At 45.0% G+C, this 26,723-nt stretch overlaps 1 protein-coding gene across 5 annotated transcripts in view; it reads right to left on the bottom strand.

Annotated features, from left to right (window-relative positions):
* Positions 1–20,882, bottom strand: part of ATP6V0A1 (ATPase H+ transporting V0 subunit a1) — a 62,187-nt gene extending 41,305 nt beyond the window's left edge. For 2 of the 5 annotated variants that reach the window (XM_056863084.1, XM_056863087.1), the window contains exons 1-8: positions 20,724–20,882; positions 19,837–19,915; positions 18,639–18,736; positions 17,539–17,667; positions 8,746–8,849; positions 8,095–8,221; positions 3,352–3,434; positions 1,438–1,531 (exon numbers count right to left, since the gene is read on the bottom strand). In XM_056863084.1, coding sequence (XP_056719062.1) covers positions 1,438–1,531; positions 3,352–3,434; positions 8,095–8,221; positions 8,746–8,849; positions 17,539–17,667; positions 18,639–18,736; positions 19,837–19,915; positions 20,724–20,840 — 831 coding nt within the window. In that variant the 5' untranslated portion in view covers positions 20,841–20,882. The remainder of the gene's footprint in view (positions 1–1,437; positions 1,532–3,351; positions 3,435–8,094; positions 8,222–8,745; positions 8,850–17,538; positions 17,668–18,638; positions 18,737–19,836; positions 19,916–20,723) is intronic. The other 3 variants (XM_056863086.1, XM_056863088.1, XM_056863085.1) reach the window with 2 other exon arrangements.
* Positions 20,883–26,723: the final 5,841 nt, after the last annotated feature.

Here is a 26,723-nt window from a genome sequence, read left to right as displayed (position 1 = left end):
GAACAGGGTGTCATCAGTAAATTGGGGGGGGAAGGTGGGGGCTTTTGGGGTTAGATATCAACAATCTCAGTTGGCGGCTTCATATTGATGAGAAATGGCCTGTCCACGTGCTGCTGCGCCACGCCCACCGGTGGAGTCTTCACACTCCCGAGCTTTCCTCCCCGCATGCCAGTGCCTGTGTGGTCCTCTGCTCGCCGACTGGCCACTTTGGATCTGTGGTGTTGCCTGAATCTGGTGTGTGTGTGTGTGGGGGGGGAAAACTGGCCCCAAAGCAACCCCCCTCCCTCTGCTGTGTTTTGCGCACATTATGACTTCGGGTGGAAGGAAAAGGAGACCTCTGGTCGTGCTGGTCTAAAGAAGACAGATGAGAAATGTGGCAGACCCTTACGAAATTCCAGGTCGTAAACAGATTACCTAACCTTTACTGAAAGCTCCTAGGTATATCAGGAGACTGCAAAGAAAAAAAGTGTTCACTATATCCACTATAAGGTGCAGGCCAAGCAGCGAGATGTGCGGGTCCGTGTTGCTGAAGTCTGTCAAGAGTTTAAAGACAACCAGCAAGAAGTAACGCCCCCCCCCCCCTGCCTCCACCACTCTCTAGAAGAAGAATGCTCACCTGGGATATCAATTCTGCCTATGCAATAAACTCAGGCTGGAAGCCAGACTGAAGGGGGGGAAATGCCTGGCTAGAAATCCCAAGGGCCATTAAAGAGCCTACTGGGATCTTAAGGTATTTAAAAACAATGCATCATGGCATAAACCTGTCATGGCTAGAGCCCAGTCTGCATAAAGTGGTGGCTTACAAAGTACAGAGGGAAGACAGAAGAACATTGTGCCCTCCTCCATCAGTTTAATATGCTTGACACTTGGTAGTCAATCGTTCCTAAGATGCTCCACACAATCAATTGTGTTTACATATCAGGGCTTCAAAAGTACAAAAAGAGCACTCACTTTGCCCCCAGTCTGCAGACTCCAGGGTTGCCAGCTCCAGGTTGGGAGATACCGGGAGATTGTGGGGGGTTGGGAGATACCGGGAGATTGTGGGGGGCGGGGGGAGCCTGAGGATGGTGGGGTTTGGAGAGAGGAAGGACTTCAGTGGTGCATAATGGCATAGAAGCCACCTTCCAAAGCTGCCATTTTCTCCAGGTGAACACTGATCTGTGTTGCCTGGTGATCAGTTGTAATAATAGCGGGAGGTCTCCAGACACCATCTGGAGGTTGGCAGCCCTAGCAGACTCCCAAGTTCCCTACAGATCCAGGCCCAAGAAGAGATTTGCTTGAAAGGCAACCGGTGCATCCAAAATAACTGATGAATTATTAAAAAATAAACATTGTACCCATAATCTTGGGACAGAGAGCCATTTAGGGATAGGGGTAAAGTCACCGTAGGTGAAAGCGAGGCAAGCCATCCACTTTCCTCCCCCACATCACTCATACCATCTGAAGGTCATCGATCCTGGTGTTGACCCCGGCAGCCATTTCCTTTCTTTCCTGTGGCGTTTCTGGACAGGGGTACAGAGAAGCACGGAATCTGAAAGACACACAGGTTATTTGTGATTAATATTATGGCAATACTCGGCATTTGAGAACTAGGCTGTCCATAAGAGGTGAGTGATAAGGAAAGCGAAGTAAAAGAGACTTCTGAAATTACATATTTCCAGAAGATTTGCATGGGAAATGGTCCTTTTTTGTTAGGCAATATACCCATGCACCCCACCCTAAGAAAAAAAGGTTAATGAACAAATGAATGGTTTTATTTGCATTTAGCCATGTGTGTGTGTAAAGTGCCGTCAAGTCGCAGCCGACTTATGGCGACCCCTTTTTGGGGTTTTCATGGCAAGAGACTAACAGAGGTGGTTTGCCAGTGCCTTCCTCTGCACAACAACCCTGGTATTCCTTGGTGGTCTCCCATCCAAATACTAACCAGGGCTGACCCTGCTTAACTTCTGAGATCTGACGAGATCAGGCTAGCCTGGGCCATCCAGGTCAGGGCGCATTTAGCCATAGGCCATTACAAACATGTCAAGGATACCACAGATACATAATAAAGGAAATACAAGGTTAATAAAATTCTGGATTGATAATAAATATAATAAAACTATGCTAAAATATACATAATAAAACTATGTTATTCTCGATGCATTCAGAGAAATAATAAGTAAAAAATTGTGGTGGTGTCCCAATCAGCCAATGGGACCTAGCAACCATTAAAATCAACCCGAAAGTTCAGCTCTCTTAGCAACCATATTGGACCTTATTTTCTTTGCCGCCAGAGCATACAGGGAAATCCTATAAGAAACAAACCCATCAGTGTCTTTTAACAAAAATACTAATTTCTCAGCACTAGGACATGTGTTTAGACCAGAAATCAACCCAGCAAGAAATTTGGCCCTGAAGAAAAATAGTTACATTGGTGCTTCATTCAAGTTAGGTATTCTGCAGTACATACGTTCCCCTAACAAACAGAAAAAAGACAACTTCTCAACAAGTCTGAATGGAATGCTCAAAACCAAGAGGGAGAAAACACAGCGACTGAATCTGAAGACCTGAGATAGCCTACAGCAATATCCACTCTGCCACACTATGTTTGTTAACAGACTGGAAAAGCACAGTGACAGACTTAACTACAGTTTAAGACTCTAGACTTATTGTTATTTTCACCTCCCTCCATCAGATGTCCTGCGAACTACAATTCCCAGAATGCAAGGGGGAAGGAAGTAGAGGAATCCCATCTGCTAAGCCAGGATGGGTGAGGTCCTCACCCCAAGTCCAGTCTTGACAGCCCCGCTGAGCACACAAGCCAGGCCAAGCTGAAGATCAGCAGCCCCATTTTTGCCAAGTCAATCTTGTCCTGGGGTGAAGCAGTGGCGCACTGGTAAAGCCCCTGCTCTGTGAGCAGACAGTCTCCGCTCCAGTTTAATCCTTGGTATCTACTCGAGACCCTGGAGAGCTGTTATCTGTCAGAGCAGGGAACAGTGACCTTGACAGCCCAAGGGTCTGACCCAGCAGAAAGCAGATTTCGTGTATGTATTCCTGTCACTTGTGAACACAGACCATAAACTACACTCCAGACGAGTCATCTGGATCACTCTTGGGATTGTCCTCTGAGTAGCAAATACAGGCCATGTCTTTTGCAGATTACAACCAAAGGGGCAGTGGGTCTTTCCTTCCAAAGTCTGCCTCTTTTTTCTTTAAGAGAACTTCTGTCATACGTCAAGACCAACTGTGAAAGCTTTTAGAGAAAACTTGCTCCCCCATAGTCCTCCAAAGAGGAAAAAAACGCAAAATGGGTTTCAAGACTTGCTGGGATCCTGGTAAAGAACAAAACCCAAATCATCTGCTTCGACTCACCCTTCACAGATCTTCTTTACTCTGTTTTTCAGCTGGTCACCTTGGAAGAAAATAATGAACACCGACTTGTGCACGTAGTCTCCCTGGGGAAAAAAAGGGAAACTGATGCAGGGAGAAGCCAGGGACCAATAGCAGAATGGGACAACTCTTACAAAGCCCTTGAGCATGCGCCTTAGCCGTGTGGCCGAGTGGTCAAAGGGCTGAACTTCGACCAGGAGGATGCAGCTTCAAACCCCAGCTAAGCCATGAAGATCGGGCTAGTCCTGTCTCCGTGCCTAATGTGCCTCATGGGAATGCTATTTAGGATAAAATGGAGGGGAGGAAGAGAACTGTGAGCCCTGCCTTGAGCTCCGTTCACGTTTTCTAAGGCGGGCTCAAAAATAAGCACAAGATTCTCAGCTGTGCCTCTGTCATCCCCCTGCAGAGAGGTGGGGGGGGGCATTTACTGGGGAGAGGATGCAAATCATCCACCCACGGCAACTCCTACCTCTTCCCACCAGCTGCTATTCCCACTTTAACCAGAAACCATCGGACTCAAAGACTAGTTAGAGGGAAAGTAGCTGGAGATGGCAGCTGAAACGGCCACCAGCATCCTGCCACTTTCCCCCTGCAAATATTCCCTCTTGGCTTTGCACAACTGCAATCGTATTTGCTGACAAACATGAAATTCTGGCCTCCCGAGCTCTTATAACACATTTCAGCTTATGAATCAAGACTGGAGGACCTTTAGCCTCTTCTGCACTTCCATATCCCCAGATGTGCCCCCAAGGAGAGATCCACACAGTTAAAACTATAGCAGAGACAAGGGAATGTCTTAATGTTTACAAAGCTATAGTTCCAGAGAACTTGAGCAAGCGGGCCACACTACACAGTACAGAGAAAAGCAAAAGAAACCCTTTATTTACAGCCTCTTTCCCTGGATGATGCATTTATCAAATTTTTACCCCACCCTTCTGTCAATGAGTTTTATTTATTGTTTACAGTTATATCCCGCCCTCATTCCCGGCAAACCGGGCTCAGGGCGGCTATACATGGTTTTTCCCACTCCTCCAGTTTATCCTAAACACCACTCTGTGAAGTGGAAATCTGCATGGTGTAGTGATAAGAGTGTTGGATTAGGGTCTGGGAGACCCAGGTACTAATCACAACTTTGCCGTAGAAGCTGGTTGGGTGACCTTGGTCCCGTCACACACTCTTGGCCTAATCCACCTGGGAGAATAAAATGGAGGAAAGGAGAAGGATTTAAACCACATTAGGGAGAAAAGCCTAAATGAAGTAAATCAAATAAAAGTAGGTTAAGCTGATAGAAGTACCTGGCCCAAGGCCACACAGCAAGTTTTGTGGTAAATGGAGATTTGAACCTGGGTCTTCCGGATCTTTGACCATCACTCTAAGCCCTGTCCCAGACAAACTACTAACCATTTTGTTCTGGGTAGGTACCTTTAATACCCTGACCTGGGTAGCCCAGACTAGCCTGATCTCATCAGATATCAGAAGCTAAGCAAGGTCAGCCCTGGCTAGTATTTGGATGGGAGACCTCCAAGGAATACCAGGGGTGTGACACAGAGGCAGGCAATGGCAAACCACCTCTGAACAACTCTTGCCATGAAAATCCTACAGGGTCGCCATAAGTCAGTTCTGACTTGACAACACTTTCCACCACTACCAGGTACGTTTAATAGACTTGTTGGCAAATCAGCACCTGGCTCATATCACACACATCAACTGAACACCATAAATACATCCGATCAGCTGACTATTTGAATCTTCTTTAAAATACAGCAGTAGCACTAGAAAAGGTACAAATGCAATCCAGTCCCCGCCTTCTACAAGGCCTGCTATAGAGTACCTCTTGCTTAAAAAAAAAACACAGCCTGGCCTCCTGTGGCGGGAGGAATGAGTTATTTCAAGCGCAAGCCTTGACTGCAAGCAAAATGTATTCAAAACTTTGCCCCAGAAGCAGTTTGGGGGGCCCAAAATTGTTTTGGGGGCCCAAAATTGTTTTGGGGGCCCAAAATTGTTTGTCTGACCCCGCCTTTCATCAGACAAGCCTGTCAAAACTGTTTAAGAGGGACTACCAAGAAGTCCCACTGGAGAAAACAAGGTTGCTGACGGCACTTCTGCTGAACAATGGGGGAGCATAGTAAAAAATTTATCTAATTAATTCTGGCTAATGTAAAGAGGAACTGAAATGCAACCAGCTAAGCAACTGACCGAGGACCTGATCTGAAGTAAACAAGCAGAAGGAAAAGGACTGAATGGAAAGGAACCAAGGCCCATGGTGTATTTCATCAGCGTCCAAAGCCCTTGAACTCTCCGGGGAGGCCAGCCGCACATTCTTCAGGCAGCTGGCTGGACTCAGATAGCAGCTCCCCCCTTCCTGCATTTGTTCAAGCAAGACGTGAGGCTACTACCATTAGGAAACTTTCACACAGCCTTATGAGAACAGCGGCCGTGGGTGCAACCTCATTGTACCAGGCTTCCGAAAATTGAGGGTGGTTTTCTATGCTACCTGGGAGGGGCTGTGCCGGGTAGTTCTTCACTTGCAGGAGCAGCTATGTACTGCGGAGAGACGTCGCCAAAGGGAGTGGAATTACAGCACATACTCCCCTGCAGTTTCAGATCTTGCTGCATGCACACTCTGTGTTAAGGGTGAAAGCAGCTGCTAAAATCCCCCCCTCAAGCCTCATAATAGGGTGCACTATTAGTTAGTAATCTGTGACTTGACGGCAAAAAAAAAAGGTAACACAGGAATCAGTTTTAACAGGAATCAGTATTGGCTAGCAGGGAAGACATAGAAGCAAGGGAAACATTGGAAACTATCACCAGCAATATCCAAAGAACTCTTGAAAGGGCAACCAACACACAGTTAAAGACAGCAGGAGATCAAGCTTCAGTCACCCCGGACCTACATGCACATAACTTATTCGAGTAGCGCACTCCTCAGAATCTCCCTGCCAAAATAGCAAAGGGGAAAACATTTAGCCTAGCAAAAAGCCCTCTGATATATGGGGACAGTCAGTTGATGAAAATAAGATGGAAGGCTAAGGGGGGGCACAATACCCAAAAAATAGCATAAAGCATACTCTATAAGCCCTGCCAAGAGGCAGGTGACAATGCAATGCCTCCAGTGCTCTAAGGTGCTGGTTATGACCTTTAAAGCCCTTCACAGCCTACAACCCGTCTCCTCCCATATGTCCCTGGGCACCAACGACAGTCTTCGGGCGGCCATCTGTTGGCTATCCCACTATTTAGGGAGGCCTGTCTGGCATCAGCCTTTTCCATCATGGCTCTGGCTCTGTGGAATGAGGCTCCCTGAAGAGGTGAGAGGGGCCCCCTCCTTGGAGATCTTCAGGAGGCTCTGCAAGGCCTGCACTTTTTGCAAGGGCTTTTCAGGGGGTTTGAAAGGCAGGCATCTTTTAAGCGTGAAGGAGATCTGAGGTTTGTTATTCTATTCCGGAAATGTTTTTAACTGTTATTGTAAGCCACCTTGAATCACAAAGAAAGGCAGGATATAAATGTTTTAATAAATAAATAACAAGGGTAGTATAGCAGCCGTTGGACCAAAAGTAACTCACTCTTGATTCTCAAGGGCTAGCTGCCATGCCTCAATAAGAAAGCAAAGGCCTTCTGCAGTGGTATGAGATGAGACTTCCTTGCAGGTTTCAGGTACAAATCCTTATACTCAAAGCCAGTTCTGTAGGTGAACCCTGGCTCAGATAAATTGCTTGAGGAATAAACACTTGCTCTTAAGGATATGAAGCAGGATTCTTGGCCAGCTGATGAACACATTTGTGGCCATGTAACTAAGGCTTCCAGCTGACTGGGGGGGGGGAGAATGTCCTGTCACTTCACAGTGTGTGTGTGCGTGTGTGAAGTGTCATCAAGTCACTTCCGACTTAGGGAGACCCTATGAATTAATGCCCTCCAAAACGTCCTATAATTAACAGCCTAGCTCAGGTCTTGCAGACTGATGGCCATGCCTTCCTTTATAGCAGTGGTTCCCAAAGTGAACAATATCACCCCCTGGGGGTGGGTGGGATTACCTAGGGGGGGCACTAAGAGGCAAGGAGGCAGCAGGGGGGTGCTAGAGGTGGGCCCCTTCAACTGTGTTGTTCGATAGGGTAGAGGGCAGTGGGGTTGACTTTGTGAAACCAAGGGGGCGGTGGCCAGAAAAGTTTGGGAACCACTGCTTTATAGAGTCAATCCATCTCTTGTTGGTTCTTCTTTTCCTGCTCCCTTCGACTTTTCCAGTGACTCTTTTCTTCTCATAATGTGACCAAATTACAATAGCCTCAGTTTAGTCATTTTAACTTCTAAGGACAGTTCAGACTTGATTTGATCTAGAACTCACTGATTTGTCTTTTTGGCGTATCCATAAAGCTCTCCTCCGACACATTTCAGAAGAATCAACTTTCTTCCTGTCAGCTTTCTTCATTGTCCAACTTTCACTTCAACAGAGGTGCAATATTTGGAAATGGGCAGTGGAAGCTTTTCTTGGCATGGGGCCATGAAAAGCTTTATGGCATAGAGCCTTCAGTTTCAGCAACATTACTGCCCTCCCACCAACTCAATTGATAAAGTAAATTATGAAGTGCATTAATAAAGTAAAATGATTAAAGCATTAACAGTCCAATCCTACACAGAATGAATGGAGCAGGATTGTACCATTAAAAACAGTTTTGGGAAATTTTATCCCCACAAAGCACAGCTGTTGGCTGCTGCAAAAATGGCCTTCCATACCGTCACTGGGTCCTCCAGAGGATTTTCAATTTCAGCCTGACGCAAGAAGACGTTCCCACGACACACCCTCCATAGCATCCGCTCAAATGTCGGGATCCGCTCCCGGCTGATCACACCAGCCACAAATCTGAACACCGCAGGCGGAAGTGGAAGCAAAACACAAGCATATGTATATATAATCAATATGCACTAAAACACAGCTAGTCTCTACAGAGCCTTGAAGAACACAGATGCTGGAAAAGGAAAGGCAACGGAGTGCAACCAAGGCCATCATTTGCATAAATGTGAAAACCACTCCAAAGGCAAGGAAAGGGCTTTTATTAAAATATAGATTCTAACTGAAACTGTTTCTTCCAGTATTAAGTATCTGTCACTTTCCATGCTGTGCCCACAATAAGGCTCAGTTTAAACAACAAACCACTTTTAACTGGTGATGTGTCAAACTGACAAACCACCGTTTGCAATCGAACCACTCAAGAATGAACTGGATGCACCGTAACTAAAAACGCAGCCTATCTTGGGCAGCATTTCTGAATTATAAATAAGGCTAGCCATCTCCTTATCTTCAGAGAATCACCCAGTTGCAGGTGGCTCAAGAGGGAAGTCCTACGGAGTATGACAGAGACCACAGAAACTCGTGGTGGCACTCACCCCAGCCGCAGTGGCGCTCCTCTGCCCACCTCGCTTGGCTCCAGCAGCGACGAGGACTCCTCCAACAGGTCAGGATCCGCCATCTGCTGATGATGCAATTCAGCCTGAATTCACAAATCAATTAATATCTAATGAAACTAGTTAGTGGCATGCAGGGAGATGAGGAACCAGGAGATGGATGAAGAGAAGCAAAAAAAAGAACAGAGGAGGAAAGAGGGAAAGAAAGAGACAGCTCAAGAAGAAAGCAAAGCAGCAGCTAGCAAGGCATCTCGAGGCCAAGAGAGAAGAGAAGCGGGATGCCCATGAATGAAACACAGCTGGGTAAAAACTGCCTAGACTGCAAGTTAAGCTCCAAGGAGTACAGTGGGGGGAAACACAAACATTTTTCATTCAAGCCCTCAGCATTCTTGGCCAAAAGGCTTTGGCCTTCTTTAAATATCACTATACAATTTGTGTAGTGTCTCGGGAACACCCAGAGGGCAGGGAGTTTCCAACATTATACATCATCAGGGAGGTTCTCAGGTCAGAGAATGAGTCAAGAGAAGCCTAGACGCTGATCAGAGGAGGGAAAGTGGTTATAGGATCAAGGAGTTAATCGAAAATATTTATATCCTGCCCTTACAATTGGCTCAAGGTGACTTTAGAAGAAGAGTTGGTATTTATATGGTGACTTTCTCTACCACTTAAGGGAGAATCAAACCAGCTTACAATCACCTTCCCTTCCCACAACAGACACCCTGTGAGGTAGGTGGGGCCGAGAGAGATGTGACTAGCCCAAGGTCACCCAGTTGGCCTTATGTGTAGGAGTGGGGAAACCAACCCATTTCACCAGATTAGTGTCCGCTGCTCTCATGGAGGAATGGGGAATCAAACCTGGTTCTCCAGATTAGAGTCCACAGCTCCAAACCACCACAACACGCTGGCTCTCCATACAATGAACTAAGCACGCTACTGTTTTATTAAGTACATTTTATCCTGCCCTTCCTCCAATGAGCTAAGGTGGCACACATTGTTCTGACATCCTCCATATCACCACAACAACCTTGTGAGGTAGGTTAGGCTGAGCAACAGTTACTGAACTAGCGGAAATCTTATTTGGAAGCCTCTCCAAGCCCAAGATTTCAGAAGGGATGGGCTGCACACTTCTAAGTCTGCAGAGCCGTAAGGGCTAGAAGCTGGCTATTCCTCTCAAATTAAGTATTCCCTTCAAATTCCACGGCCCTTATTTCCTCTGTGCTAATGGAACTGTAGCCCAGAAACAGCCTTTCCCTCACCAGCTTCTGTACTTGCACAGTCCAGATTATATGGTCTGTCATTCTTGCAGTGACCTGTAAAGGAGGAAGCTTGATTTATTCCCTATATTTGCACAGGGCATTTTATTTCAACTCTCACTGCACCTAACTGTATTCCTTTTTATACTTTTATGGACTTTTTATGCCTTTCACTCCCAGCACAGATCACTTCAGACAAAGCAATCATGGCAAAAAAAAAAAAAAAAAAAAAGGACGATTCAACATATTCCCAGTATCTCTCTCTGGCTGAGAAATAGTCTGGAATCCACAGGTTAGTCCTTTCTCAGACTCTTGGGAACTTAACTTGCCCTGATGCCAATGAGCAGCTTCAGGAAGGATGTTGATGCCGCACCTTCAGAGGCAGCATTAACATGGCAAAACAGTTACAATCATTTCCACCACAACAGCCCATAACAGTAAAGGGGGAAAAAACACCCGGGAGAAACTAAGCAGCGGACCACAGCAAGAAGCAGCACATTCCACCTTCCGATGCACATATTACGTGTGCTTTCTGCCAACAGAGCCCTGTTGCGCAGAGTGGTAAGCTGCAGTACTGCAGTCCAAGCTCTGCTCACGACCCGAGTTCGATCCCGACGGAAGTTGGTTTCAGGTAACCGGCTCAAGGTTGATTCTGCCTTCCATCCGAGGTAGGTAAAATGAGTACCCAGCTTGCTGGGGGTAAAGGGAAGATGACTGGGGAAGGCAATGGCAAACCACCAAGTCTGCCTAGTAAACGTCGGGATGTGACGTCACCCCATGGGTCAGGAATGACCCGATGATTGCACAGGGGACCTTTACCTTTTACCTTCTGCCAACTGCCCCCCCCCCATCTGAACCTGAAGACACACCCATCAGGCCATGTTGGCAGGTCATGGGTCTAGCAAGAAAAGAGGCACGTGGACTTGCCAGTCTGGGCACAAAAGGGCTGCCAAGGTTGGTTTTGGAAGTAGCAAAATCCATTTGGTAAACCTTTGGTCATCAGGGGTGGGAAGACAGTAGTGTTTGTTCTGTAGGTGTTGTTACCTAGGCTAACTTTTCCCCTCCCAAATGCCTCCTTGGCTCTACAATTATCATGCCCTTCAGAGTATTAAATCTTACTGCTATGATCAAACATAACCTTCTCTGGAGCAGATTCCTGCATTCCCTTAAGGGTTGCCAACTCCAAGTTGGGAAATTCCTGGAGACTTGGGGTGAAGCCTGGTGAGGGCAGAGTTTAGGGAGGAGAATGAGCTCAGCAGAAATATATAATGCCAGAGAGCCCACTCTCCAAAGCCACCATTTTCTCCAGGGGAAACTGATCTCTGTAGCCTGGAGATCAGTTGCAATTCCAGAAGAACAAAAGGCCCCACCTGGAGGATTGCAACTCTAATTCCCTTTGAGCTACTAAGGGTCACCCACTTCATAGAAGATGCAATTTCATCCCTGTGTCTGCCAGACACGGGCAATTATTCATTTGCAACCACACACACAAACAGGTCACTTGTGTACAGGAAAATTTTCCATGGTGCAAAGTATCCCCAGTTGTTGCACTGACAGCTCCTCACCTCTTAGGACACAACCATCTTTAACCCCTTCCATTCCACACAGGATAACCGCCTCACTCCCCATTCCCATCTTTGCACCGCCTGCCACACTGCGACCTCGCCACAGAATGCAACACAGCAAGCATTAACCACACCACAACACAGAACTGTTCCAAAACACACATGGGGAAAAACTGAGGTTTTGATTTAAAAAAAAAAAAGAAGAATCTTGAATTGTATGTGGCAGCAGAAAAACACCTTAATTGCTATGCCGCTTATAAGACTGTTGTGTTAGAAAAACACTTCAGTTGCCATGAGGTTTATAAGACTGTTATAGGTAGCCTCCCCAATCTCACCCCTGGTGGGGTTTTCAAGGCAAGAGACATTCAGAGGTGGTTTGCCATTGACTGCCTCTGTGCCACGACCCTGGCGGTCCTTGGAAGTCTCCCATCCAGATACTAACCAGGGCCAACCCTGCTTAGCTTCTGAGATCTGACCGGATTAGGCTAGCCTGGGGCTATCTAGGTCGGGGCTATCTAGGTCAGGGCACTTCTACTCCTGCCACTTCTGCCTCCAGCTGCATGGCACCTGGGATTATTTGTTGGGGGGAAGGTGAGGAGGGGGGAAGGCAGAGAAAAGAGAAGGGCATAACTCAGGCACAAGGACAATGCACACTGCAAGCAGTCCTGCCAAATCAACTGTAAATGGAGGGGCTGTGGCTCAGTGGTATAGGCAGAGCATAGGTAGAGCATCTGCTTGGCATGCAGAAGGTCCCAGGTTCAATCCCCAGCATCTCCAGTTAAAGGGACTAGGGCAGGTAGGTGATGTGAAAGACTTTTGCCTGAGACCTTGGAGAGCTGCTGCAGGTCTGAGTAGACAACACTGACTTTGATGGATCAAGGGTTTGATTAAGTATAAGGCAGCTTCATGTGTGTTCAAATGCCAAGTCAGCACTGCCCCTTCCCTCTACAGGCAAAAGTACTAATAATTTGAATCAAAAGGAACAAGCACCCTAGCTAGCTTACCCAAGGCAGTTAAGCAGACCCTCCGTGTTTAGAGGGAGAATGCTGCTGGCTATTAGATGCTGAAGGACATACAGTGGGGGGCTTTTGTTTACCTTGCACGTCAGCTTTTTGTGACCACCTGTATGACTTCAGAGGGAAACGGTATGCTAGACAAGAGGGACCTTTGGCCTGCTGCAGCAGGACTCCTGTTTTTTAAGCAGGCAACATTTCCAAGTGTATCATTAATTGACAGCTGCATTGGCTGGACAAGACAAGGTCCTTCTGATTTTTTAAAAAGGCACCCAGATTTAACCCTGAAGCAAAAGGTGAAGTAAATAAAACCCAACAGATTCACTTTTCAGTTTCCAACACCTGCAGCAAAGACCACCAAGAGGAGGGAGAGAAGACAGATGAAATATGTAGAACTAAGGAGTGCAGATGGTGATGGAAAAGAAAGAAAAATTAGAGGAGAAGAGATGGGAACTGCATGCCATTAACCATTACTTTTCCAGTCTTCTTCCCATCTAGTCTGGGGCACGAGGCAAAGAGATCCAGAGATATTTCTCCAGCTCTTACCGCTCTTCACAAAATAAAGACATGAAGACTGAGAAAAGGATCAGCAGTTAACAGAATCAAAACTGTGGTGTTTTTATTTCCAATTGCAAGAAATGGCTACACTGGCAAAAGACAGACCTTGTCAGTCAAAGCCAAGCCCAATATCCCCTCCTGCATCTGCCCCTCCCCACAAAACTACATGCATAGCCTAAAGATTAAGTACTTGCCTTTTGAACCATTTCTTGCTGTAAAATTGTGCAGACACTCCCAACAATTTACAGTTTTCAAGTGTTGAATACAATTTGCAAGATTTTCAGTGGTTTCAAAAAAATGAACAACTGAGCAATAGCTAAGCCATATCACTGTACGTGGCCCCTGCGACATCACCACCATTGACTGAACAAACATGAGCTAACTTGTGACTCAGAACAAGCTACACTTTAGTGTAAAACTACATAGTACAAACTATTCACGTTGATCTGCTGAATCTGAACAGCTTCTTGTGAGGTCCAACCTGAAACATTTAGAGAGCACCTCTGTATAGACATTTGCTCTATACAGCGAGCACTGATATTCCCAGCTTCCAGTGAAGCCGGAAAACCATTCTCACAAAACAGCAGATAAAATGGTAACCCTGTTCAACTTCTCCACTTAAAATCACTGACAGAAAACACCTTCATTCGTATTAAAACTGTATATGCACTGGCACATACTCAAAGGCAACAAGTTTTCACCTCACGTGCTGTTTGTCAGAGTTTGGCCTAAGTTCTGGGTAACCTGTGACATTTTTTTTAAGTTACAGTTGCTGTCAACTGGCTTTTGGGGAACTACATTTCAGGAACGCCTTAAGGAGAAAAGCAGTAAGAAACACTCAAATTAGTACAAGGACAATGCCTGAAAACCTAGTACCGTACATGGCCAACAGCTATAATTACAGCACAACATTTACGTAACTGGCCTAATTTGGAATTAGGGGACACTGCAGTCTACCAAAAACCTTTGCTTTAGACTCCTTGGCTAGACAGTCAACTGCTCAACGGACACAAGAGGCTTGATATTTGTTCACACAGATTAATCTTGCCAAGAGAAGGGGATAAATCTGGCCATGCACACGTTGGATGCTTTCCCGAACACTACACTTTCAAGAGTTTTTCCACAACCGTGAGGATTAGGAACTTAATTTTTCATTTCAGAAAGGACGTTGGAGTATCTTTTTGCTGTGAGGCACAGTAGCGCCTCCTCCATTTGCAAATCAGGTTCCATCAGTCTATGATCACATGACCAACACAGTCAAGACACAGCCGTTTATAATCTTGTACAGAAAGCAGGATGAAGAAATGTTAATACGTGCTTCTTTTTTCCCTGTGACATGGCTAGTTCATAGGAAAGAGATTTTGGATGTTTCACCTGGGCCACACGACCCCTGGCTCGCAACAAACTGAACAGAAGCTGGGTTTGGAACTGAGCAAACTGGGCTTCCAGTTGAGCAATGCTGACTCTACAGAGTGACTCACTCCAGGCGTGAGCTAAGGAACTGGCTGTTTAGTCTCCTCTACTCCAGTAAAAACGGCAACAGCTTCAGCAGAGTTCTCCCTTGCCACTGTTCTGCCTAGGAGGTGTCAGAAACGGGAAGGATCAGCAGGAGTTAGGCCCTCACCACTGGCTTGCCCAGGATCAACTGACACTGGACTCCTCGCTTCCAGAACCGAGCCCACTAGACCAGAGGCCATCCCACTTGGGCACTGGTAAAGTTAATGTAACCTGAACTCTTCATCTGCTTGTGTTCATGATTCTTTTTGGTTCCAAGCCAACCAGAGGCAGAGAACCTGTTTTACCTGCACAACCCTTTGTAAGATTCAAGTGTTTAGTAGAAGCCTTGGCCATTCACCCATTCCAGCCAGGTAAACTAAGACTCTGATTGAAGACACTCTTGTTCACCACCTGATGTACAGATAGCTTGTTCTTAACCCTTGGTAGATTGGTGCAGCTGGCCTAGCAACCTAGATGGCATGAAGTTTACCCCAAGGTAGTTTGATCATCTGTACAGGCAAACAGAAACGAGCCGCCAATTTGCTTAAGCAGAGCACTTTGCTGATCGCTTGGCACTGGAGAAGGTTCCAGAACTCTTGGCAGATGCATCCTGATGCTTGTTCGCAAGGTGGCTGCTGAGCTGCGTAGCAAAGAGGAGGTCCTTGAGACAGACAGCTACATTGGAGATAATTAAGAAACCTGGAAGGAGGGGAGGTTGCAGGCAGGCTGCTGGTTGCCTATTCACTACCTTATCACAATGTACTTTGCACAGAGATCAAATGTCCTGTTACCTTTTGAGATATACCCTTGTGTAAATCAACAGAATGAGAAAACAACCCCTTTCTTTCTGCAGCCAACCAGCTAACTACCAAAGCTGTGTTCACTCTGAAGCAAGGCAAGTCAAACTCTCCACTAAGGATGGCAAAATTTTACTTATCTTGCACTATTTATTTAGCTAGTTAATGGAGGGGCAACACAAGATGATGTATCCCCATCCCCAGCACTGCAAAAAATCTGCTTCTGAGATATCTCCAGGGACTGCCTATAAAACTGAATGCCTACCCTTGCAGCTTGGTATTCTATTTAAAACACACTCAGAAACTGGAGCACTGCTCCCAATGCCCAACTCCACATTTAAGTGTCAGCTGCAAAATCCGCAACACCCAGCTTACCGACATGTGCCCAGAAAGCCCAACCCAGAGACCACAGCTTGCAAATTGGCATTCAACACATGAAGGCAAAGCATTCAAACCCATAACTTATCAGCTGCCCAGTACACCTGCACCATCATACAGCGGAGAACAGAGAGGGGCAGCAAAAAAACTTTCTCAAAGAGACGGGGAGTGGGAGAGGACATTATTTTGCTCACTTAAGAAACTCCACTTTGTTTGGATTGTTGAATTAGATGGACACAACACTGCATCCTTTAGCAGGGCTTAAGCCATCTAAGTTAGGCATAAGACATCATGATCTGTTGCACAAAGCCTGTTAATTCAGCCAGTATCTCTAGAGTTTAAGCTTCAAGAACTTAAAACCTTTAATGCGATCGTAACCGTTCCTAAAGCACTCACAGCAGAGGATTCTGGAAGAGACTGGTCTGGCTTTGCTTATGGCTTGTTTAAAGGAGGGCAACACTTTAATGCTGGGGTCCCAAATGTAGTGCCATGGCGCCCACCAATACCTTTCCTGGTGTCCACCAAGTGCTTTTACAAAGTGGGTGGGGCTTGGTGGTCCAGCAGGGCCTCTGATTGGCTCTGTAGATTAAAAGGAACAGAGCTTCTGCTAGAAATGTTAATGAGTTACTATTGGAGTTATATATAACCTCAATCCCTGACATTTTTTTGGTAGCGCCACTTCCTGCAGCAGCCATTTTGTGGTTGTGCCCACCGCCCTGTGTCAGAAATCGAAAGGTGCCCAGAGGCTCAAGAAGGTCGGGGACCCCTGTTTTAGTGATACATCACAAGCACTTGCTGTTCCAACATTGCTAATTTTCACCATATCCCTTTCTACACTTTCTAAAAGCCTATCAGCGCTCGGAAAATCCCAGGCATCTGGTTGCCCCAGAGCCTAAAAATCTGGAGGATGTGCCCCATAACATCGAGTCCAAGAACCAGCAGAGCCACCAAGTCTGACACCCAGATATAGTGCAGACTGTGTAGCCTCTTTCCGTCTGGGAAGAGGCTACACAGTGGCTCAGTGGTAGAGTATCTGCTTGGCATGCAGAAGGTACCAGGTTCAATCCCCGGCATCTCCAGCTAAAGGGACTAGGCAAGTAGGTGATGTGAAAGACCTCTGCCTGAGACCCTGGAGAGCCACTGCCGGTCTGAGTAGATAATACTGACTTCAATGGACCAAGGGTCTGATTCAGTATAAGGCAGCTTCATGCGTTCATGTGTGTTCTCTTTTTATGGCACATTATGCTTCTGTGCCTATGTCTACTCTCTCTATTCCTACCCGTTTTGACAAGGTTGGAGATATTCCAAGCACTTGATCTTCCGGATGCCTGAAAATTTAACACTAGAATTAAGAATCCAGAACAGGAGTAGTTTTTCTAAACGTGCTTTCCAAAATCCTTAGTACATTCTGCTGTACTCTGAACCTTTTTACAGAGCCAACATTTATGCACTATTCAGAGGTTGATAAGCTATTCTGACAGCCATTAGGAGGACCTCTTGACAAGAATTCAGACTTATTAAAACCGACAACTGCAGCTAATGCAAGCCATGTGTGTCAATGGATGACGTGAAACCAGTTTGTAGAGCTATCTCAAACCAATGAGGCCCTGCTGCCCAAAAGTGCAACTTAAGCAAGCATTCTTGAGAAAGAAAGTGGTGGGTCGTGATGGGCTGGCCCAGTGCGTAAAGAAGGAGAAAAACCTGATATTCTGACCTCATCAAAAAACTGCTGAGTTTTGCGCAGGATGAATTTTAGCTCAGTCAGCTCCAGGAAGTTCCTTTTCAGGGCTTCCTGGTTGGTGTTGATTTCTTTGAGTTCATTTTCAATTTTTTCAAAGTTTGCCTGGAAGGAGAAAAAAAAAAGCAAGAAAAAAAAGTCAGCCAAATTATTAGCTGTCAACATGCCATAGATGGAGCCTTCCTTTGCAGTGCTTTGCTACAATAACTATAATAATATGAAGTTATTTTATTTTCTGCCCTGACCTGGATGGCCCAGGCTAGCCTGATCTTGTCAGATCTCAGAAGCTAAGCAGGGTCGGCCCTGGTTAGTAATTGGATGGGAGACCACCAAGGAATACCAGGGTCGCTATGCAGAGGCAGGCAATGGCAAACCACCTCTGTAAGTCTCTTGCCATGAAAACCCCCAAAAGGGGTCGCCATAAGTCGGCTGCGACTTGATGGCACTTTACACACACACACATTTTATTTTCTGCAGCATGCTATGCCCGTTTGTACAAAAAAGGCAAAGTAATTTCCAGACTATTAACTTGATGTAATCCAAAAATAAACAGGAGTCTTGTGGCATCTTAAAGACAATACAATGTTATTCTAGCATAAGCTTTTGTAGACTAGAGCCCAGACCTGAAGGAGCTCGTTCAAGTCCACAGAAGCATATGCTGAAATAGAAATTTGATACAGCCTTTAAGACTCCTACTTATTTTTGCTATAACAGACTTGCATGGCTGCCCCTCTGATATATTCAAAGTTTGCCTTTTCCGGTCAACTATAAGTCTACAAACCTACGCAAGTCTTTGGTCACTTAAATCCCCCCTCCCCACAAGACTGCTTTAATGGACTAATATACACTGCTGCTGTGCCTTAAAAAAAGAACAGAACTGGAAAAGTCCAGGTGGTTCAACCAGTGCCCTTCCTCTGTTTCTCTCTCTAAACCTCTGCTTAGAAGCCACCTCTCCTGACTAACTTTCTCCCTGGTCTGATTTTACTAATCTTCATTTTTGCCCATCTATTAATTTTAAAAGAAACAGACAAGTTAATATAAGATTCCATAAGGCCTGCTATGCCAGAGGTTTTTACCTCTAAGTCAATCATGTCTCGGGGAAACGGCACCTCCGGATTCTCACCAGTGTCCACAATGGGGATGTTGGCTTTTTTAATCTCCTTCTCAACAAACCCTGAAAAGGGAGGGGGATATCCCCACGGGGAGGGGGGGGAGAAAGAAGCAGACAATTGTAGCAAATCATAAAAGGGCCAGGATGTCCAAATCATTTCACAGAACTTCCTCCATCCCTTTCCACTGCCATCATGTTATCCTTTATTTAATAACATATTCACCCCATCTTATTTTAAAATATTGCCTGGAAGGAGAAAAAAAAGAAAAAAAAGTCAGCCAAATTATTAGCTGTCAACATGCCATAGATGGAGCCTTCCTTTTAAAATAGAACAGAGAAAAAGATGGATGAATAACATGTTAACTCTTTGAGACATTTCATGAAGGCAAAAGGGGAAGCTGCATAGATGATGTTACCAAACCATCCTTCTTTGCCACAACCCTAAAGGTTTCAACCTGACCAGTTATCTCTCCCCACCATAAGAACTTTTGTTTGCCCTCCTGAAACCTATTTTCTTTTTACGTTTGCTCGTATTTATATTTAAAATATATATTAAAACATGCATATCTCACTTTTCTGTTAGAAAAACATTCAAGGAAGCTTACAATATTAAAAATGCATATAAAGGAGATTTAAAAATAGATGGCAAACAGACATTAAAAACTCAGAAACCCAAGATTATGTGCTTGCCTATTAGAGCCATCTGTTAGTGAGTAGGAGGCCCAGCACGTGCCTACTTGTACTGAGGAAACTGCTTAACAAACACTGAAGGCACAGCAGAGCAGAAGAAGAAAATGCAGGCAGGCAAGTGGCTAGACTGCAGCCTAAGCTACCCCCATGAGCCCCCTGCACTTCTTCCACAGTTCACAGGCAGGTGGGGAAAGCTTTTTTATAAACCTCATACCGCCCCATCCCAGCAGGCCCTCTCAAGCCCGGGGCCAGAATAAACACCCCAACTGGGGGTTCTCCTGTTTGGCTTTCATGTTGCATTTTGCATTAGATTTCTTAGGGTTTGGTTCCAAGAATCAAACCCCAAGAAATCTATTGCAAAATGCAACATGATAGCTACAAGAACTAGGTGGAGATTTACATGATCGATAATCTGCTCTACTCCCATCATTATATGCACAGAAATTATTTTGTAAAGTGCAGCAAGGACATACTGAGTTTCCTGTCCATTTCTTCACACCTTCGGACTTCATTAACAAATTTACGCTGGAAGACGTTCACATCAGGATTTAGCTGTAGATTAAAACACACACACAATATTCCCATTACATATAGCTCTGTATATTCAGTGGTTGTGAAGTAGCAACTGCCTTCTCTAGAGCCCTTCCCCTTGGCTGAACTGCTATGATGTCACAGACAGTTCATGAAATTTCTAATTGGAAGGGAAGTGACAGAAAATTAGCAACAGAAAATTACTAATACGGTAACTTCTGCGTGGAAAGTTAAAGGCCTTAGGGGGGATCTAAGGAAAGACTGACCTGTGTGCTGCTTGCAGGAATCAAATGGAAGGCAAGAGGGCTTTGCAGGCTGAGAGCCACAGGGACCAAGAAAGATGTGGGGTGGGGAAATAATTAAATACTAAGAACTGCTACCTGATCAATGTTTATGTTTTCTAAGTTTGGCTCCAGATCACTTAACTGTCAATAGTGTTGCCTTAGAGTGTGTTAAGGCCAAGGCAGAAACTAGAGATGCTTCAACTGCATTGTAGGAAAGAAAAACAATCCCTTTGAGAACAGGTGGTCTGGGTCCCTGATACTGTGCATATGAGCCTAAACAGACCTTAACATCCTCCCAATATGGTTTGTTCCCTTTCGCCTCCTTGAAGGAGGTGAGATCTGTGACTGCCACAGCAACGGTGTTCTTTATGGTGGCCCCATCCTTATGGAATGGGGCTGCCGGTTAAAGCAGGACTATCTATTCTGTTATCCATTTCAGGTAGCAGTGTAAGGTAGCACTGTTGAGCAACATGGAACAAGCAAACAAAAAGGATCGTCACAACACAGAAGAGTGTATCACACAACAGGGAGAGGTAAGTACATACATCCCGAAACTGGACCTTCCCAAGTTCTCCCAACTCGCTGACGCAGCAGTATGCTGCTTCGGACTGAAGGAAAAGCTGCGCAAGGGTCATTTCTTCGCTCCGGAAGAGCTCCCCCATGATGAAAGAAGGGCCGCTCAAAGCAGAGTCAAAATCTTCTTAAGCCTTTAAGTACAACAACAACAACAACAACAACCTTTATTGGCATAAAATCGAAGCATGGGATGTCTTGCATAGTAACATAGAATTATTGAAGTTGAACATTTCTGACAATAATAAAACATAATAGATAAAAGAATGGTGGAATCAATAAAAGCCCTCTACTTAACTTGCTGACGAACATTCATTGCAAGACTCAGAAATTGTGCTACCATCTCCAGTATAGCAGGAGAGTGATAATCCAGCAAGAAAAGAGCTTTAAAACAATCAGAAAAGTTTGGCTTTTTTTTGTCAAAATAGGGCCTAAAAATGTGCTGCGAATTTCTGCATAAAATCTGCAGTGGGATAAGACGTGAACGATTGATTCAGTGCAATTATTACCACAGGGGCAAAGTCTCTCTGAGAGGGGGATTTTACAAAATAATTTCAAGTGTTCAGGCCCCTCACAATAATCAAGAGTCGAGACTAGAATACAGCAGCCTCTGGTAAGGGCTAAACAGTCTTCTTCCTTTCCACTTTTATTTAAAGGCAGCAAACTATTTCCAGCTTCAAATGTGCAGGCATTTCACATTTTTTCAGACCCGGGGGGGGAGGGGGGAAAGAGAGAGAGAGATCATATGATGCAAGCTGCTGCCTTTGGGTAGCTTCTGGAAAGAGAGGCAACTTTTCAAAACCCACACACAGCTAAGGCCAACTGTGCAGTCTACCAGCAGTCAAAGGAACACTACTTCTTCTGAAATCCTCCTCCCAGTACAGGGCCTGAACGCTTCATGAGCATCACATGGCACCTAGCTGCCTCTGCAGGCTGGTGCCCTAGAAACATAAGCTGCAGCCAGTCAGCTGACAGCCGGAGTGAGGAAACTGTTTACTGTCACACAGCACTGCAGCAGATTTAAATGGCTGCATGGGGATTTAGAGTTCATTTCCATTAAGAGACAAGAGACCATTTGCACACAGGAATCTAGAGAGCCGCAAAATCTAGTTGCTTTTTTCGGCAGTCATTAAAACCACTAAAATGGAGGTTTGCAGTTGCAAGATATGCCACATGCAGAAGAAGGCTGGCCTACTCAGGGTCCAGAATGCAGCAACCAAAACCAACAAAAGTGTTTTCTTCAGCGTAGCCACCGCTGCTTCCTCATATGGGAGCTACACGTTATATGGAAATTCGTCACCCAGTTGTGCTTCCTGCTGGCACTTCTCAGGCATCAATGAATGTAAACCCCCCCCCCCAATTTGCAAACCTGAAGACCAGTCCAAGCAGGCCTCGAAAATGACCGCTTTGAATTTAAATGTGCAAAAAGAGAGCTGCCTCAGAGCTGCCAAGGATACACCTTTATACAGCGTTACAATTCAACACCTGAATCTAATGAAAATAATGCATCACTAGGTGCTGCATGGGAGCCAGGATGTCATCAGCCACATACACAGTGTCCTTCCCACCCCACCACATGTTCTCACTGACACCAGAAATTGGGCACAAAATTAAACAGCAAACCAAAGCTGCTATCTTAGCTCTTGCCAACAAGCAAGAGATGCAGGCACTTCAAGGGCACTCTTAACAGTATCACCACTATTGGACTCTGAGCTCCATTAAGCCCAAATATCCGGTGTGCTGTTAATGGACAAACCCAAGTGAGGCTCAACTGACCCCACCCCCACACACTGTTACAGAGAACGTTTTAAAGGCCACACAACTAAAACAAAGGTTGTTCTTCATCAAACGGGAGGAGAGAAATGCCAGCCCATAGAATGACTGACAGAATGTCAATTTCATTTTGCATAAGCCTCTCCTTTCTCCCTTCAAAAAAATTATAAAGGAAAAATAGCCCCTTTTTCTAACAAAACTTCCAAGGAGAAAAAAAAGACTAATCTGTCCAAGAGACACTCCCCTCTTCCTGTCATTTCAGTTCTGCTGCAAAGGGAGGAGCAATTTTTATCTTTGCCATCCTAACGCTACAAGAGGAAAAAGCTATCACCCCCATCCTATAAGGTCCGTTGCTCCTCAAACAACATACAGGAAACACAATGGGGCATATGCATACATTTTAATGAATTACAAAGATATTTGTTGTGGCAAAAGCCTCTGCCAGCCTGAGGCCACAAAGAGTCATTTCCATAGCGCTGCGAGACCCTCTGGCATTTGCTACAGGACGCCACAGGTGACAACCTACAACAATTCATCTTTATGGTGCCATAGGACTCGCTCTCATTTAGGCTGCAGCAGACTGACATGGCCGCACCTCTGAAACTGGGCTTTAATCAGTGAAGCAATTAAGTTCCACCTCTCAAAAAGCAAGAGTCGCTTTCACAGGAACACATGAAGCTGTTTTATACTGAGACAAACCCTCGGTCCATCAATGTTTGTATTGTCTACTCAGACAGGCAGCGGCTCTCAGGCAGGGGTCTTTCACATCACCTACTTGCCTGGTCCCTTTAACTGGTGATGCCGGGGATTGAACCTGGGACCTTCTGCATGCCAATCAGAGGCTCTACCACTGAGCCACGGCCCCTCCTTTTCCTTTACCTCTCGGCACAAAAGACTCACCAACTCCTCCAATCAGGAGCACAGTGACACTCCATGCCAGGCTTGACCTCAGTGGCCCCTGCAATACTCACTAAAATACACCCCAAACATAAACCCCAATATAAAGAACAATCTCTGCTGTTTTCAGATTTTCTTCCTTTTGTCCCAAAGTGACCCAGAAACAGAGCATCCCAAGGAAATAACAACCTAGAAAAAAGGCACCCTTCCTCCCATATTGCACTCCCCACATATCAAAACGCCACACACCCATGCAGCTAAATGGAAGACTGACGAGATACCGACTTAAAAAGACTGGATAAATAAGATGCTGGAATTGACAGAAATGGCAAAACTTACAGCTTTGATAAATCAGACTGATAATGTACAATTTTGGGGGGAATGGGAGGTGTGGAGAATTTACTAAGAAAAGCAATTTTTAATGGGACCATTTAAAGGATACTCTTTGATTTAATCCCTCATATATATTTTGTATTATGGCTATATCAAGGTATTGAATTAACAATGAAACAAGACAAGATACGTACATACTAATCAAACAAGATGGGGATTAGTTCTGTTAGCAAAAGTATATACAATTTAAATTAAGATGGAAGAGAGTGAGCGGGGAGTCCTTTTATGTTTCAACTACTATAATTATTTCCTTTTTATTACCTTATCAAGTTTTAAGTAATTTATGTTTTTGTATAGGTTAATGAAATGAAGAAAACAATTAAAAAATTATTTTAAGAAAACACACAAAAACGCCACACACCCAAACCTGCCCCTCCCCGCCCCCATGGACCAGAACGACCTACACACCTATATTTTTGAAAGTAACAAAATATGTTCTTTAAAAAGAGCATGACTCTTCCCAACTCAGCCAGAGCCACCCCAATGACCCATGATTACATGCATCCCTCCCCCTACTGGGGGGAGGGGCAAACACAGGCCCCCCGCCCCCCACAAGGCCTCAAGCATCCCACAGTACATTGAGAGGCCTTCCTTCTCCCCCTCAGCCTCTCTGAAAGAGATGAAGGGAAGGGGGCCATCGCCCCCCGTCCCCACAGACCTTGGCAGCCACAACCACCGTCGCCCCGTCAGCGCCTCTCCAGATAAACCGCCGTCACGAACGCCGTCACCGCCTCGGCTTCCGTCGCTGACGTCAGCTCGGGGGTTGTCAGCGAGCGCCCTCTTCCGCCAGACTCAGCGGGTTGCTTAGCAACGGGCGTCGCGCCGGCGTGCCGTTGCGCGGCGGCTTTTGCGGGCCGGACGCCATGGGGGGGGGAAGGACCGGGACTGGGCAGGCGCAGTGGGGGTTTGTTGACGTCACTGGGAGCGGGCCCCAGAAAGCGACGTCTGTTCCTTCCCTTAGCCTGTGGGGAAAGGAAGAAAAAGGGATTGGCGCGTGTTTACTCCTCATGGGATTATTATGATTTGATTATCATGATTACTGTTATTATCAAGTGATACTTAGAGTATTAGAAAAGAGCAAGAGTCCAGTAGCACGTTAAAGACTAACAGAATTTCTGGCAGGGTGCCAGCTTTCGTGAGCCACAACACTTCTTCAGTTGAAGCAGTGGTTCCCAACCTTTTTTTGACCAGGGACCACTAGGACTTTTTTGTTCGGTGCAGGTTCAAAATAAAGGTTCAAAATAAAAATTCTGAGAATTTGAAAATAAAGTTTAATCATAACTGTTAGTTAAACATTAAACTTAGAATAATCTTTGAATATGTATTTTTATAATAGAGAACTTTTAATTGAAAATATTAATTTATTATGGGTTTATAACTGTTGAGTTGAAGGGATGATTATAATAGCTTACAGAATTAACTCTTCTTATGCAACAAAAAATAAAGTACCAAGAGGTTGCCTAGTCCAACTCTCCTCCAGGAGCCACCGTGATTTAATCCTCAGCCGCCATTATAAACTTCCACTGACAACAGAAGGTACCCCTCTGAGACTGATGAAGGAAATTCCAGGAAGACTTCTAAGAAAAAGAAAAGATTTCTCAGGGATTGTAGAACGACTTAGGCTCAATGGGATCCAATTCAGATGGGAATTTCCACAAGGCGCCTCTTTTCTATTCAAGGCTAAAAGATTCAAAATTACGGATACCAGCAAGGCTGAACAATTTTTAAGAAGATGTGACTCAGAGCTTTTCAAACCAGCTAAACCAGATAAACAACCGCCTGCCAAAGAACCTACTGAAGAGAAGGCTTCAGAAGCAAGTGGTGGGGCCCTGCCAACTGAATCACCAGAGGACTCCCTGTCAGATGATAAAGAGGGCTGAACAACTATGAACAACTCACTTCTTCAGATACAACTAGAATGTGATTCCATCTATCCTTAAGTAGAGAAGAGTGAATTAGACACACGATGACAATGACAATATCAAAAGCAAGTAAATGCCATTAGCAGGTGTGATTGGATTAGGTGTGTTATGCAGAGGGGTAGTAGGCATGGATAAATTAGCATTGGTAATGAGACAAGAATCCCAGATCTCTATTCAATCCAGGAGAATGCATTGTCTTGAGCTTCATTATTAGTTGTAATTCAGCAGTCTCTCTTTCTAATCTCCCTTTGAAATCCCTTTTATTGCTTAATATTAACAAGAGATGGATCAACTCAATAAAGGAAGCCACAGCCTTCAATTTGCAAGATCTGAGCAAGGCTGTCAAAGATAGGACATTTTGGAGGACTTTCATTCATAGGGTCGCCATGAGTCGGAAGCTACTTGACGGCACTTAACGCATACACATATTGCTTAATATTATTCTTATTCAGTTATAAGGGATTTATTGTGTTTTTCAAGTTTTTATTGATGTTATTTACAGTTTGTCACTGAGACTCAAGGCGGATTACACAATGTAAATCAAAGCAGTCAATAGAATGAAACACCTAATAAGCAATGTAATAGGACTAGGGTTGCAGAAATGTAACACAAAACAAAAATCTGAACAAAGCATAAATATTAAACATGAGTCGAGCAAGCAGAAAATGGTATTACGTAAGTAGAAACAATGCAGTGAGACTGACAAGAGAATACATGCAGTTTATTGTTATTAAATGTGTGTGCGTGTAAAGTGCCATCAAGTCACAGCTCATTTATGGCAACCCAGTAGAGTTTTCAAGGCAAGAAACTAACAGAGGTGGCTTGCCAATTGCCTTCCTTTGCATTGTGACCCTGGAATTGTTTGGTGGTCTGCCATCCAAGTAGTAACCAGGGTCGACCCTGCTTAGCTTCTGAGATCTGACAAGATTAGGCTAGCAGTTATTTAATAATTAAGCATAATAGATATTTAATAATATCACTGTCATA

Source organism: Euleptes europaea, chromosome 18 (assembly GCF_029931775.1).
Source record: "Euleptes europaea isolate rEulEur1 chromosome 18, rEulEur1.hap1, whole genome shotgun sequence".
In the NCBI taxonomy this organism is placed as follows: Eukaryota; Metazoa; Chordata; class Lepidosauria; order Squamata; family Sphaerodactylidae; genus Euleptes; species Euleptes europaea.
The sequence above is the reverse complement of the archived record's forward strand: the minus strand, read 5'-3'. Positions and strand labels throughout refer to the sequence as shown.